Source organism: Harmonia axyridis, chromosome 2, assembly GCF_914767665.1.
Source record: "Harmonia axyridis chromosome 2, icHarAxyr1.1, whole genome shotgun sequence".
Taxonomy (NCBI): Eukaryota; Metazoa; Arthropoda; class Insecta; order Coleoptera; family Coccinellidae; genus Harmonia; species Harmonia axyridis.
Genome location: NC_059502.1, coordinates 24,916,669 through 24,933,195, shown reverse-complemented (window position 1 = coordinate 24,933,195; position 16,527 = coordinate 24,916,669). Strand labels below are relative to the sequence as shown.

At 32.6% G+C, this 16,527-nt stretch overlaps 2 protein-coding genes and 1 long non-coding RNA gene across 5 annotated transcripts in view; 1 reads left to right on the top strand and 2 right to left on the bottom strand.

The window, feature by feature from the left end:
* Window positions 1–3,557, top strand: part of LOC123672462 — a 173,401-nt gene extending 169,844 nt beyond the window's left edge. The window contains exon 5 of the mRNA XM_045606559.1: window positions 3,278–3,557. Within this exon, the coding sequence (XP_045462515.1) occupies window positions 3,278–3,493 (216 nt within the window). The 3' untranslated portion in view covers window positions 3,494–3,557. The remainder of the gene's footprint in view (window positions 1–3,277) is intronic.
* A 4,276-nt stretch (window positions 3,558–7,833) lies between these two features.
* LOC123673728 lies at window positions 7,834–15,347 on the bottom strand. Its single transcript, XR_006746538.1, has 3 exons — window positions 15,188–15,347; window positions 15,006–15,126; window positions 7,834–8,026 (listed from the first exon to the last, which is right to left on the bottom strand). It is a non-coding gene; the product is annotated as an uncharacterized LOC123673728 (long non-coding RNA).
* LOC123673727 (TNF receptor-associated factor family protein DDB_G0290931-like) lies at window positions 10,600–12,369 on the bottom strand. 3 transcript variants are annotated; one of them, XM_045608373.1, is made up of 3 exons: window positions 12,200–12,369; window positions 11,144–11,464; window positions 10,600–11,062 (listed from the first exon to the last, which is right to left on the bottom strand). In XM_045608373.1, exons 1-3 carry the CDS (start codon window positions 12,353–12,355, stop codon window positions 10,784–10,786), a joined length of 756 nt encoding a protein of 251 aa, XP_045464329.1. In that variant the 5' UTR covers window positions 12,356–12,369; the 3' UTR covers window positions 10,600–10,783. The 3 variants fall into 3 exon arrangements, with proteins under 3 accessions (XP_045464329.1, XP_045464331.1, XP_045464330.1); XM_045608375.1 differs by having other exon boundaries at window positions 10,600–11,045; XM_045608374.1 differs by lacking the exon at window positions 12,200–12,369 and adding an exon at window positions 11,552–11,717.
* Window positions 15,348–16,527: the final 1,180 nt, after the last annotated feature.

The window sequence follows — 16,527 nt, the reverse complement described above, 5'->3', positions numbered from 1 at the left end:
AGAAATAACAGGAAGAAATACAGCCAAATTTAACATCGAAACCATCAAAGGTGTCGCATTATGCATTATACTCATAAATATCTCAGATGACGCGTAATCCCCCTATAAAAATTTTTGCGAATGATAGACGTGAAAATTCGTGCACTCATCAGGCTTGTCGGCGTTCTTTAGATAAACTTTGCTGACTTTTATTACGGTTTTGGGGCGGTTGCTTGATATTTCAGGAAAAGTTCCTATTTTCAATTCTCCAATCAGAATGTTGATTCCTCAGAAAAATGCAAAATATTGGAGAAACGAAATGATTCAATTTCACCATTTCCATCTTATTATTCTGGAGAAATACAAGAAGTTTTTATTCGTTCCTCAATCAATTATAACATTTTAGAGAACATTCTTTAATCGTTTAATATATATGCAAAGTGACTGTTATCATATTCTTAGTTTCTCAATTTACCTTTGGATTTGAGGACTTCAAATTGAGTTAATAAAAGTAGGTACGCTCTATAATTTTTCATTTTTAAGTTTTTTTTCGGCATTGGGTAATACCCACGTAGAATAGATGGCATTTATAAACAGATTGGTATAGATATACCGCAGTGTTCCTCAAATCATTTTGTAATTATTGGCAAAAAATGAATTATGACAATCAGGGAATAATTTTTAGGATTTGATTTTGTGATAGTTATAATCAGCGAAATATAAAAAATGCCGCTACCACTCAAAAATATGCGAATATACAGGAAAACGATGATGCTAATGATATGAAGGTAAAGAAAAAAATATGTAAATTTTTTTTTAACAATCCTAAAATAAATCAAATTTTGGTACAGGTTTGAGATTGTTAGTTTTTTGTTAACAGGGGTGATCCATGATGGCCTATTAGACGTTTATGGAAAACTAATTATAATTTCATAATGAAACATTTTCATGTTGAGGTTTGAGGCAATGATCTTTCTCCCTAAAATAGTTTCAGACCTCTACAACTTATGGTTATATCGGAAATAGACTACTACTTCCTTATTTCAAATCGACACCCAGCATATTATTGCATCATTCAATGGCTTTTTTGATGACAATTTCAGAAATATGCCATACTTTTGAAAAAACTCAACGAATATTTATATTTATTTCTCTATTTCAGAATCGTAATGAGTTCATTACAGTTCTAAAAACAGTGCTGTAATGAACTCATTACAGCATCGTTTTCAGTTATATTTTTCGGTTTGTGGTTGTCTATACTGACTCCGAATCTTATCAAATTTCAACAAACGTCAATAATTATCAATACAATATAATTTGGATATAGTGAGATGATTTGCAACATTATTCGTTATTTTTTCTAAATTCTGGTGGTGTTAAATCGATTTCGTCAGACATAACTCACGATATTAAAGCGTAATTGTAAATTATTCCAAAATTCGAAACGTACGATTCATATCCAAATTCCGTGATTTGTCAATGTTCGTAACAGTCACACCAACTGCCAATATACAATACAAATGTTACTAGGATATAAAATCTGAATTTTTCATTGAATTTCGACAATATTTCACAAAACTTGACTGAAACAGAGAAAATATCGTCTAATACTCGTTGCAGAAGGCAATTCCAACACTCTTGCTTTCGAAAACGAGCGACGAAGGAGCGCATTCGTGTTGGAATAGGAGCCCATTCTGCAACTTGTTTTAGAATTTACTATTATATGTATAAGGTGTACAACTTTGCTTCCGCCGTTTTGCTATAGATGGCTTTAGTGATAGTCGAAATAAATAGATCGTGATTGTCATACAATACATAAGGCATTTGTAAATATAACGCCATCGAAATATTAATCGATTTTTGTCTGCATTATGAAGTTATTCTCGATTAAACATGTCAGCTTACGAGCCAAATTCTCGTCATTTGCGGAAAGTTTTAATTTTCTACTTCAGTGTAAAGCAACGCTTCAAAAACGGTGATTTTGACGTCGAAGACCAGCATGGCGGTTGAAGAGAGATGCAGAATTGAAGGCATTACATGATCAAGGCTCGTGTCAAACGCAACGAGAATTGGCAGGATCATTGGGTGTGACGCAACAAGCCATTTCAAAACACCTTGATGGAGATGATTCAGAAACAAGAAAATTGGGTCCTGTACGAGTTGAAGCCGAGAGATGTTTAACAGGGTTTGCTGCTTTTAAGGCAAAGACGGAAGGGATTTCTGCATCGCATTGTGACTGGAGACGAAAAATGGGTTCATAACGATAATCCCAAGACTAGAAAATCATGAGGATATCCCTACCATGCTTCCACGTCGATGGCCAAACCGAATATTCACGGTTCCAAGATCATGCTCAGTATTTGGTAGGACCAGCTCGGCGTAGTGTGTTATGAGTTGTTAAAACAGACTGAAACAATCACAGGCGATCGTTATCAAATGTAATTAATGCGTTTGAGCAGAGCATTGAAAGACAAACGGCCGAAATACAACGAGAGACATGATGAAGTGATTGTACAGCATGACAATGCTCGATCCCATGTTGCGAAATTGGTCAAAATAAACTTGAAAACGTTGAAATAGGAAGTCCTGCTCCACCCGCCGTATTCTCCGGACGTTGCTCCCTTGGACTATCACTTAATAAATGTATAACCAGTTTTTTACGATAATATTAAATAATTAAATAAAAATTGTTCATGGCCCCCCTGGGACCGCGCTTGGGTAGGGCATATTGATGAAATTGTCATCAAAAAAGCTATCTAATGATGTAATAATTTACTGGGTGTGCTATTTGAAATAAGGGAGTAGTAGTCTGTTTCTGGTATAACCGAAAGTTGTAGAAATCTCAAAATATGCAAATTTTCAGCAAAAAATCATACTAGTTTTCCATAACCGTCTTCTAGGCCATCGCGGTGAATCTTGTATATGTTATTTCAAATTTTTTCAAAGAGATGTCTTCAATTTTTTCATTTCTCGGTAGAAGACCCGGATTACCTAATATTAGTTTTTTGCATTCTAACAGAGTTGACTTCAATTAGGGTGACAAATTGGGTCTCTGCCTACGGCTGCAGTTTCCTCTGTTAAGTTTTTTAAATTTCGAATAAGAAATTGAATAAAAATCTATATCTGGCTGTTTTAAAAACTCCGAAAAAATTCAGTCACACTAAAGTCGGCAGATCAAGTCTAGAAATGAATATAGTGTCAATAAAAGTGGGAGATTTTCCCACAAGCTCAGAGCTATTTGAAGAAGGAGAACCGAATGTGTTTCAGAAAAAATTAATGATATATTTGTGTTTTTCAGGATGGTACCAAACAAATGTACAACACTATCCTTCACCATATTTGCGGAGAAAGATGCAGCAGCATCCATCAAAATTACTCGAAGTCTTTTTCCAAGTCCAACAACGATAACCATTCCCATGTGGTACTAATGTCCACAAGATCTGTGAAAAACGACAATTGTAGTTCAAGAAGGTGCAGGAAAAATCGTCAGTCTGCTCAAACATCTCATCTGTGAAATCGAATTATGTTATGTAAATGTTTTATTCACAATAAATCCAAATAAAATTTGTTATTTCAATACTGCAATAATTTTTAGGTTAACTCTTGGAAATTGGGATAAGTTCTTGAATTTCCCACCGTGAAATACAGTAGTAACGCATAACAACAGGACGGACAGTATTATACAGAGTGGCCACTTTTTCAATGGGATTGTATTGGTAACTTTTAAACCATAAGAGTTAGAAGGTCGGTCAAATGGAGAAAAAGTTGCATGCATAGAAGCATTATCAAGCAGTTCAAACAAATCGAGATTATCAGGGCCGGTTATTGAGATATCATAAGAAAAGTAAATTCTGTAATTTTGATTTTTTTTCCCACTTTATTTCAAATATTATCAGGAAATGTTACAGGAATTTTTTATTCGACAGTAAATTGTTCTCAATTTGACGTAATCAGATTTCGTATCCAACGTTTCGTGCTCTCTGGGCCACCCTCAACCTCATTTTTTTCAATACGGACCTGTATATTTTATGACACTTTTCGAAATAACTTTTTACGCTGAATTCAACGATATATCATACAATGTCATTCAAAGTTGATTTTCAGGTGATTTTGACCCTTATCCCCAAATTTCTTTGGGTCGGATCTGTAGTGAATGCAATTTATCAAAAACTGCTGTTAATAAAATAGTCAAGAGACGCAAATACAATAATTTTAAATTTGAATACCAAGCCTTCAAAACTTATATCGTAATGATATCAAAATAAAGTTCGATTCTGGAACAAATGACAAATCCAACAATAGTGATTTCTCGCGAGAAGATTGAGAAAGAATGTATTGGAAGGTATTCAAGAAGACGAAATAAGCAAATGTATAAGAAGTATGGGTTCCAGAACCGTTCAGTGCATTTTACAAAATGGTGGACATTTCGAACACTTACCTACCTACTTCATTCACTTTCATTTACTTTCGAATAATCATTCGATTTTTCTTTCATTAAATGATAATTCGTTTAATTATTATGTATTGAAATATGTAAATAATTATTACTTATTTCTTGATTTGATTCTGATATGTTCCATTCAGTTCAAAATGAGTAAGTTGATTTTCTCATCGAAATATATTGCTTGTTGTTAATTTAACTAAAGGTACCGAAATGTAATACAGATCCGACGCAAAGAAATTTGGATAAGGCTCAAAATCACCTGAAAATCAACTTCGAATGACATTGTATACTATATCGTTGAATTCAGCGTTAAAAGTTATTTCGAAAAGTGTCATAAAATATACAGGTCCGTATTGAAAAAAATGAGGTTGAGGGTGGCCCAGAGAGCACGAAACGTTGGATACGAAATATGATTACGTCAAATTGAGAACAATTTACTGTCGAATAAAAAATTCCTGTAACATTTTTTGATGATATTTGAAATAAAGTGGGAAAAAAACAAAAATCAAAATGACAGAATTTACTTTTCTTATGATATCTCAATAACCGGCCCTGATAATCTCAATTTGTTTAAACTGCTTGATAATGCTTCTAGACATGCAACTTTTTCTCCATTTGACCGACCTTCTAACTCTTATGGTTTAAAAGTTACCAATACAATCCCATTGAAAAAGTGGCCACCCTGTATAATAAGGTGCAGTAGAAAGAAATCCATTATTTTTGAATGAAAAACACTACTTTAATTATCATAGATTCAGGTCAAATATGCTCCATTTTTTCAATAACTTGTAACCATTTTGAAGGTAATATCATTATACCTCTCTTATAGAAAAACTCGTCTCTATTAGCAAAAAATTGAGATAGTCGATTTCCACAAGCTTCTGTTGAACTGAATTTTTCACCATGGACAGGTACAGACCGCAATCACATGGTGCCAGGTCCGGACTATAAGGTCGATGCATAGGAACCTCCCAAGCAAGCCCTCGGAGCTTCTGGCGAGTCACTATCGATGAGTGTGACCTGGCATTGAGCTAATGGAACACAATTCCTCTCCTATTGGCCAAAGCTTGTGGGCGATTACTCCTTCATACGATCCAATTGTTGACAGTATAGGTACAGTTCCGAGTTAACAGTAATGCGGTAAGGGAGCAGCTCATAGTAGATAATTCCCTGTCAATCCCACCAAACACACAGCAAAACCTTCTTAGTCGTTAATCCTAGGTTGGCCACCGTTTCTGCCGGCTCACCGCGTTTCGACCACGACCGTTTTCGCTTGACGTTGTCGTAAGTGATGAACTTTTCAACACCAGTCACCAACCGCTTCAAAAATGAGTCGATTTTTTGCGATACCTACGCAGATGGAAATTCAGTCCATGTGGTTTTTTTGCGTTAACTCGTGTGTTACCCATACATCGAGCTTCTTCTTGAGACCAGCCTTATGAAGATGGTTCCGAACGATTTTTCATGCAATCCTTAGCTCTTGGGTAATCGAAACAGTGATTACATGACGGTCGGACTCGACAATGTCTATGATATTATCGTAATTTTGGACAATTAACATTCAAGCGCGTGGTGCATTTATGACATCGAAATTACCAGAATGGAATAGACGAAACCAAAATTGCGTGTGATGAACTGTTTTAGTATCAGCACACTATTTACATTTTCAACCGCCTGGCTTGCATGTTCGCCTTTATAGAAAAAAAAACTGTAAAAATAGTTTCTCTATTTCAGTATCGTAATGAGTCCATTACAGTTCTAAAAACAGTGCTGTAATGAACTCATTACAGCATCGTTTTCAGATATATTTTTCGTGTGGTTGCCTATGCTGACTTCCAATCCTATCAAATTTCGACAAACGTCAATAATTGTCAATATAATATAATTTGGGGATATAGTGAAATAATTTGCTACATTATTTGCAAATTCTCTTAATTCTGGTAGTGTTAAATCGATTTCGTTAGACATAATTCACGTATTTAATGGATAATTGTAAATTATGTCTAAATTCGAAACATACGATTCATATTGAAATTCAGTAATCTGTCAATTTTCGTAACAGTCACACCAACTGCCAAGATACAATAAAAAAGTCACTAGGATATATAATCTGAATTTTTCATTGAATTTCGATAATATTTCACGAAACTTGACTGAAATAGAGAAAATATCGTCTAATACTCGTTGCAGAAGGCAATTCCAACACTCATGCGTTCCAAAACTCGCTCCTTCGTCGCTCGTTTTCGAATTTCGCATTCGTGTTGGAATAGGAGCCCATTCTGCAACTTGTTTTAGAATATACTATTATTTTCTCTTTGCTAACCCTATCCGACCTATTCAACGCCCGATACAGATAACTAATGCCTTTCATTGGAAACATAATGGATTTCCTTTTACTACACCTAATATTTAACTGTATCTCCCTAAAACAAATTCATGTCAAAAGTTGGGTCAAAAGATTTTGTGTATGCCCTTTGTACACCAAAATATTCGTTACTCCACGAATCAGAAATTAATGGAAAGTTCAGATAAGAATGAATGGTAAGTACCTCCTCGTGAGTATGGAAACAGTATTTACCTGGATTTATGAGTATATGATTATACTGATGAGCATTAAAAAATATTATGCTGAGAGATAACTACAGAGTCTTTATTAATATAGAAGAAATGACTGATTTGAATACACTGACTAGTAAACATTTAGAAACAACACCACCTTACTCTACAAGAGTTCAAAACGTGCAGAGAGGGGAAGAATTACATAGAATGTCTTAGAGATCAGAGACATATTACGCATGTCGCTCATAGGAATCGCTCAGGAATTATTGACATCGAAGTAGGGCTTGAAAGTCCAGTCGCGGCTTTATTTGTGGTTACAAAAATGTCACTAAAAATTGCTGTGGTTCATCATAGAAATAACCAGTATAGGTACAATAATAATAATATAATTTTCATCATTTTCGTATCCCAAATTTTGGAAATTACGAATGGAGGCATACAGTCATTATTTCATATATGGAAATTCAGGTTTGATAACGCAAAAAGGTAATCTTGCTGAATTTACAAGTGACCTTGAGAAATCATCGAGTGTTACGTGGAACTCGTAGCTAGGCTGCCAGTTCGGAAAATTATTCAGGTGTTGAAGACTGTCATAGATTCGAAAAAGAAAGTCAAATTTAGTAATGTCCTAACCTTAACTGTTTTTAGTTTATTTATTTTCGAAAATAATACTTACTGGCCTTTTTGAACAGATGACTTCGGGTTCGCTATATATTTAATAAAAATGTTTGTGTTGATATCTTTCTGTTAAAATGAATAAATTTTTAAATAACAGCCCGCATTCCACATTATCTAGTTTTATAAGAAGAATATTTTTGAACTATGAACTAACAATAGAAATGAAAAAACTCTTCAAGAAAACATTTTTTTATACTTCACCTTGAACATAATAACCATTCAACATTGTTTATTGAATAACAAAAGACTTCTTTCACTCTTTTTTCGGGTAGGAAATTGGAGGTGGAGTAGCTCTGCTGTCAGGACCGTCGCTAGGGGAGAGGCAGGGTAGGGCGCCAAAATTCAACAGCGGCATCTCAGTCTCCACTTGATCAACAAAAATTCCATGTTAAGAAATTGAAAATACCTAATGAGATTTAATTCAACCAGAAAGAACAGGAATGGATACCGAAAAATTCGATTACCATCATAAACCATCAAAGGTGCTACATTATGTACTGTTTTCGAGTTATTGACCTAAAAAACACATGCACTCATCAGGCTTACCGGCGTTCCCTTCTTTAAACGTTGCCGAATTTTATTGTGTATTTGTGGCGGCTTCTGAATGTTTCAGACATCATTTTTCTTTTCAATTCTCCTATCAGAATGTTGAATCCTCAGGAGCAAAATATACGAGAAAATATTTCATCATTTCCATCTTATCCTTTGTAAGAAATATAAGAAGTTTTTTTATTTCATACCACATTCTCGTATAGTATGTGAAAAATGAGTGTTATCATATTCCGAATTTTTTCGTTTTGCCTTTCGAGTTGAGGACTTCAAATTAGGTTAATGAAGGTAAGATTTATAATTTTTATTTTTCATTAATTTTTTCAGTACTGGAAAATACCTATGGTTGAAGTTTCAGACGATGAAATAGACTAAATAGAAAGGACCAAATTCATTTATTCAATAATATCTATACGGCTGTTTTCAAAGATAAACAAAATATGATTATTTCTTCTAGGTCGATCCTATCCAGCATGCGATTGCGATTTAGATTGTTAGAAACGTAAAAAATAGTATGTCATAAGATTTCCCTAGCGGGTTGACTTATCCTCTCCATTGAAACTGAATTGGTAGATTAATTAGATATTAAAGAATTTATGAACAAATTTGCCAAAATGAAAGCTCGAAAAGATACTTTCTGAAGAATCACCTGAATATTTGTGATAAATATATAAAATGGAATATGTGGAATATTGCTCATATTGTCGATGTATTCAATGAGTTCAATTTCAATTCAATTAATGATATATTCATAAGTAATTGCACAAGTGCATCAAAATTACCGATAATTTTGCATGACAGCGTGTTGTCATAAAAACTGCATGAGTTCATTTTCATTTTTGGAGAAAGAGCCCGACACCGAAGGTGGAGGGCTCTTTCTCCAAAAATGAAAATGACCGAATGCAGTTTTTCAAAGAAAACACGCTGGAATGCGAAATTATCCGGTCATTTTGATGCACGAGTGTAATTCGGGGGAATATTTCCCGAATAAACTGTTACATTACTTGTCAAACTGATTTAGAATGGAATTGCCATAGATTCGAACTGTGTAAGATGCATAGAAACTAAGCATCTATGAACAGAACAATTATCGCAGTGCAGTTTCGCTTCCTACAATGCAATTATCGCTGTAATTTTCGATAATTGTTCTCCAGATACATAGAATTTTTGACAGGAGGGAAATATTCCTTCTAAACATCCACAGATCCAATAGTCCAAGAAAATGGCCAATGAAATACGAATTTTGAGGTTAAAACTTGAATTTTCGATATAAGTTACTTTGAAGCATCTAAAAACGAACTGTGAAAGGTTTTTTTAAATTCACCCCCGGGAAGGGGTGAAAAAAAATAAAAAAAGGGGTTTTTTTGAAATTTTGGGGAAATGGTAAGTGTTAGAAAAAAAAGTTTCGAATAAAAGTTGTAGAGCGTAAAATTTTACATAAAAATGTTCTCACAACTTTTTTTCCTAAAATTGAAATTAACTGAGATATGGTAGCTAGAAGCTAGGGGATGATAACAGGAACTTTAAAAAATCATAAGTTGTTGAAAAATTGAAAAAACTCATAATTTTTTTTTTTAAATTACTTATATGATTATAAACTTTAATTCTAGAGAAAAATTTTTTTTTTTTAATTGTTTATAAAAAAGTTATAACAATTTAAAATTTTTATTTTCAAATTAAATCAACTTTAACTGATGAAAATATATATATATTTTTTTTAATAGATTAATATTTTAAGAAATTGACCATACGCGTTGAAATTTAATTTTTACCTGTTCTTTTCAAGCAGATATAAAATAATTTACCTGGTTAAAGATATTGTGTGGCGGCCATTTGCTTTCACTACCGACTTCGGTACCTCATGCGCATGCGTCAGTTGTTCTCAATGCGCCAGTTGTTCTGTGTGTTTACAATATTCTCCATTTGTTTTGAGTGAATTGATTAGTGCTGTTAATTTGGAAAAGGTAATTATTTAAGTGATGTTCAATTTTATATTGAGAAACCGCATGGTCAAAACATAAACACATGCTTTTTATTTACTTTGTTATAAAAATCACCATCAATCATTTTATATTATTTAATTTTTTAAATACTATTGTTGAAGTATCTACCTAGATTAGTTGATAATGAATTAATTTTGTACTTTTCTTGTTTATATAGGTTGAAATTTCAACATGGATCAACAAGCATTATGCAGTATTTGTGACACAGTTTTGATCAATGACACCGACACTGTTGTTTCAGTGAAAGAGAGAGGATTAAAAAAGTTGATTGAGAAAAGCATTGAGAAGGAAGACAGAAAAAGAAGACAGAAAAAAAATTACTTATATGATTATAAACTTTAATTCTAGAGAAAAATTTTTTTTTTAATTGTTTATAAAAAAGTTATAACAATTTAAAATTTTTATTTTCAAATTAAATCAACTTTAACTGATGAAAATATTTTTTTTTTTTTTAATAGATTACAAAATTGTATTACAATTAAAAAAATTTGAAGAAACTTCCTAAGAGTAATTGATTCTCTAATTATATAATAAATAAAAAAATATAGATTTTGCAATTCCAAAAATTATATTAAAATTTTTCAAAGTTAATATAAATTTCATCAAGTGGACTGCTGTCTCTAACAGTTGAGCTTCCTTCGTTTTCTTCTTCAGTAGGTGTTTCTTCGTCTTTATCGTTAGCTTTTGTATGTGTCTCATATTCACTATCTTCATTGGTATCAACGCCTGCATTTATACTGTTATTGCATGTATCACCATGACAAAACTTGCATAATTCATTACATTTGAGAGAACTTTTTCTACAACTACATCTTGCTGATGCACAATTGGTTCTACAACCACAAAAAATCTGTGAAGAATACAAGAAAAAAATTATCGTCCATAGCGTAAAAATTAACTAAAGAAGAATTTTATTTGATTGATATTATACCTTTTGTGTGGATACTTTTGAACGAGTGTTTTTAACAGTTTTACGTCCTGTACATATAGCTTCATTTTCTTGTTCTCCGTCTTCGACAGTAGTTTCTTCTTCACCATCATTTTCATCCTCATAAACATTTCCATCATCACTATCATCTCTTTCTTCATCTTCTTTATCTTCATTTTCATCATCCTCAAGATTAAACGATCTTGCAGAAGCGTTATCACAGCTTTGGCCTTGGCAACTTTTACAAAATTTATTGCATTTTAAACCACTTTTTTTGCAACCACATCGAGCTGATAAACAATTCGTTTTACAGCTACAAGAAACCTGTTAAAATAAAATGCAAAATGAATAATTTATTATTACTATTGGATAACACTAAAATAAGATAAGTTGGTGTGAATTGTAACTTACTTTATCTATTAACTCCTTTGGTGCTGGTTCCGTTTTATAATAGATCATTGGTTCCTTACCTCGATGATGAGATATGAAGATATCATCTCTATATTTTTCTTTCAACATTCGAAATAAAACAAAGTTACTCAAGGGATCATCTCCCATGATATCTTTTAGTTCCCGCAAACTAAATGTATACTGACAGCTTTCTTCAATGTGTTTGCAAATTTGATTGAAAATCCTAGCTGTTTGTTCTTTAAGGGTAGAGATTTTTGGTTCCTTCACGAGCTTATTAAAATTCACGTAGCATTTATGATGATAACTAGCTTTACAGTCAACTAGGTTGATGTCTTTAATGCGTTTAATCAATTCAGTACTAAACTCATCATTTTGCCTCCTGGCAATATCCAGTATCTGGTCTTGTGTGTACTTATTAGCTATCAAATGGACCCGTTTATGTTTGCGATCCAATGACATTTTACAAAAAAAACATAGATTTACAAAATCAAAATTCAAATTTGTTGAAGTTGACGCTGGTAGTATACTTGGTCCAACTACAGATGATGTAAAATGTGATGAAGATGGATCAGTAGATAATTTTGATTTTCTCTTAATTGAAGAGGTAGACATAGGATACGACTTCCTACATTTTTCATGAAAACTTACTTCAATCTTTCCGAGCCATAACTCGCTTTTTCTGTCTTCCTTCTCAATGCTTTTCTCAATCAACTTTTTTAATCCTCTCTCTTTCACTGAAACAACAGTGTCGGTGTCATTGATCAAAACTGTGTCACAAATACTGCATAATGCTTGTTGATCCATGTTGAAATTTCAACCTATATAAACAAGAAAAGTACAAAATTAATTCATTATCAACTAATCTAGGTAGATACTTCAACAATAGTATTTAAAAAATTAAATAATATAAAATGATTGATGGTGATTTTTATAACAAAGTAAATAAAAAGCATGTGTTTATGTTTTGACCATGCGGTTTCTCAATATAAAATTGAACATCACTTAAATAATTACCTTTTCCAAATTAACAGCACTAATCAATTCACTCAAAACAAATGGAGAATATTGTAAACACACAGAGATCAATTCACTCAAAACAAATGGAGAATATTGTAAACACACAGAGATCAATTCACTCAAAACAAATGGAGAATATTGTAAACACACAGAGAACAACTGGCGCATTGAGAACAACTGACGCATGCGCATGAGGTACCGAAGTCGGTAGTGAAAGCAAATGGCCGCCACACAATATCTTTAACCAGGTAAATTATTTTATATCTGCTTGAAAAGAACAGGTAAAAATTAAATTTCAACGCGTATGGTCAATTTCTTAAAATATTAATCTATTAAAAAAAATATATATATATTTTCATCAGTTAAAGTTGATTTAATTTGAAAATAAAAATTTTAAATTGTTATAACTTTTTTATAAACAATTAAAAAAAAAAAATTTTTCTCTAGAATTAAAGTTTATAATCATATAAGTAATTTAAAAAAAAAATTATGAGTTTTTTCAATTTTTCAACAACTTATGATTTTTTAAAGTTCCTGTTATCATCCCCTAGCTTCTAGCTACCATATCTCAGTTAATTTCAATTTTAGGAAAAAAAGTTGTGAGAACATTTTTATGTAAAATTTTACGCTCTACAACTTTTATTCGAAACTTTTTTTTCTAACACTTACCATTTCCCCAAAATTTCAAAAAAACCCCTTTTTTTATTTTTTTTCACCCCTTCCCGGGGGTGAATTTAAAAAAACCTTTCACAGTTCGTTTTTAGATGCTTCAAAGTAACTTATATCGAAAATTCAAGTTTTAACCTCAAAATTCGTATTTCATTGGCCATTTTCTTGGACTACAACTGATGTTGTCATCCTAGTTGCGAACACTGTAACTTAGTTGCCAACATTGGGCTCCGCCCATCGAATATCAAACCCATTTGATCTCACACTCACATCAACCTAGTTGGCAACTTAGAATTAGGGCTGGGACTTTTTCGCCTTTTAGTATTCGAATATTCATTCTTAAATTTATTCGATTATTCGAATAATTCATTCAAACAAATATTCATGCTTGATTATTCATGAATATTCAACTATTTGTTGAATATTCAATGAGTATTCATTGATTATTCAATGAATATTCAATGAGTATTCATTGATTATTCAATGAATATTCAATGAGTATTCAGTGATTATTCAATGAATATTCAGTGATTATTCAATGAGTATTCAGTGATTATTCGATGAATACTCAGTAATGCTTAAATGTAAAAACGTTCGTTACTCTTGAAAAGTCGGGAGTAGCTTCAGTACCCTGATTTTACCGACAAAATTGTCATATTCCATAAATCCAGCAATTATTTTTATTACATGAAAACGTATAAAATACAATAGCAGTAAAACCATCGCTGGGACACTACAATCTACATAGACCCATTACAGGTATACAGGTACAAAGGGAATGATCAAACGGATTATGAGAACATTAAATCCTTCAAGAGTACACTTCGTGTTCAATTCTATGAAAAGTTCGAAAAACTTTGTTTTTCTGATTCGGTTTTGTTAGGAGAAGATGTTACTCCAGTTGATGTGTGCACATTTTTAGACCCCAGATTTAAAAAAATAGAAAAATTCGTTGGTTCACAATTCAGAATCAAACAATATTTGACCACTGAAATAAAGAAATGTCTAGAAATGGCATACAGGAAAGCAAGGTTTCAATTGAAGAAACTGATCGATTAAGAAGATGGCATTAGATTTCCTCTTCAAAAACGATTTAGATGAATCGTTGAAAAATAGTACCTACCAATTGTAATAATGAAAAAGATGTTCACGTCTTAGATTATCCAATACCCAAAGATTCAAAACCAATAGAATGGTGGAAAAATAATCAAAACAAGTACCCCGAATTGTCTGAAATAGCAAAAATGTATCTATGTGTACCATCTATATCAATATCAACTACGTCAGAACGTTAAATGTGCATGTCGGAAAGGTTCGTCAGTTCAAATGATTTGTTTTCTTTCACAAAATCTGCAAAGTAAATCCAACTATACTAACTGAATACAAAACTATTCACTGAATAATCAGTGAATAGTCGAGTATTCACTGATTATTCACGAATAGAAAACTAGTCATTGAATATTCAACTATTCAGTGAATAATCGACTATATTCACTGATTATTTATGAATACTCGACTATTCACTGATTATTCATGAATACTACTATTCACTGAATATCCAACTATTCAGTGAATATTCGAATAATGCAAAACGCAATTATTCGAATAAATATTCAATGAATATTCGAATATTCAAATCATTCATTCATGATTTCCAGCCCTATTTGGAATACTAAGCACCAACCAGCCCACAGACGAGCAACTTAGTCGCCAACTTGACATGTTGGCAACAAAGTTGCTCGTCTGTGGGCCCCATAAGTCATGTTACCTGGAGGTAGTAGCGACGACAGTGCGGAAACAAGAACCGGCTACAAGGTGGTCCACAGGGTGAGTTGGGACAGCAGAAATTGGGAATGTGCCTGGCACAGCACTGGTAAAAATTACAGCAGCTGAAAAGAATCCAAATTAATCGAATAAGTGAATTGAATAATGCTTGATTGTGCTACATACCCTGGCATTTTTGTAAGAGATACTAAAATTTCGAGACTATTGTCAAATTCGCTTGTATGTCAGAAAAGTGACAAGAACAATACTTGAGAATAAGATGCATAGAAAACCTGATGTGTCTGCTTATACCTCTAAAACTTTCAGACAAAATAGGAGATTTTTCAGATTCAAAATTACTTGATTTTGAGAGATCACGTAAGTTTCAGAAGGAGCTTTCTCTAATTCTGTGGTTATTCCGTTCATTCTTCCCCATCTTGTAGAACAAAATCGTGCGAGAATATATCAGAAACGCACAGTTTTCATGGTTATATTTTATTATTATATGTTGGTACTCCGAACTTTCCGCCACGGCTTTATCTGTCAATTCATCAATTTGCCTTAAAGAAATCAGTTCTGCCAACCAACTTTTTTCAATGCAAAAATCACTAAATGATATTTATGGAAATATTTCATTAATTTCAATAAGAATGCAATGAATTAGAGAAAATAATGTATAATACTCGTACAGAATAGTTATTTATAATACAAGTGCAGAAGGGATTGATATTCTCCCACGAGTTCAAAATTCAAAAACGAGCCACGAAGTGGTGAGTTTTTGAATGAACGAGTGGTAGAATGAGCCTTCTGTACGAGTATTATACATTATTTTCTCTAATTCATTGCATTCTTATTGAAATTAATGAAATATTTCCATAAATATCATTTAGTGATTTTTGGCTTGAAAAATGTTGGTTGGCAGAACTGATTTCTTTAAGGCAAATTGATGAATTGGCAGATAAAGCCGTGGCGGAAAGTTTGGTTCTGATGATGGTTTCATTATTTCCATGATATGGAAACTCATTCTGTAGCTTTCTGAGGAAATGCAGCAATTATTTTCTCTATTTCATCAAATCAAATCAAATTTCAACAAACGTCAATAATTGTCAATATAATATAATTTGGATATAGTGAAATGATTTGCAACATTATTCGCCATTTCTCTTTATTCTGGCGGTGTTAAATCTGACAAATAAAATTTTGTCAGACATAATTGACGAATTTGATGCGTAATTGTAAATTATTTCAAAATTCGAAATGTACGATTCATATTCAAATTCCGTAATCTGTCAATTTTCGTAACAGTCACACCAACTGCCAAGATGCAATACAAAAGCCACTAAGATATTTTTCATTGAATTTCGACAATATTCCACAAAACTTGACTGAAATAGAGAAAATATCGTCTAATACTCGTTGCAGAAGGCAATTCCAACACTCTTGCGTTCGAGTTTCGCATTCGTGTTGGAATAGGAGCCCATTCTGCAACTTGTTTCAGAATAAAACTATTTTATAGTCATTCCGTA

Excerpts from the sequence above, each read along its gene's own strand:
- LOC123673727 (XM_045608373.1), bottom strand. The coding sequence starts at position 12,355 with ATGGATCAACAAGCATTATGCAGTATTTGTGACACAGTTTTGATCAAT. Across the intron at positions 11,465-12,199 it reads TATGGCTCGGAAAGATTGAA|GTTTCTTGTAGCTGTAAAAC; the intron begins GTAAGTTTTCAT and ends TTATTTTAACAG. Across the intron at positions 11,063-11,143 it reads CAAAAGTATCCACACAAAAG|ATTTTTTGTGGTTGTAGAAC; the intron begins GTATAATATCAA and ends TATTCTTCACAG.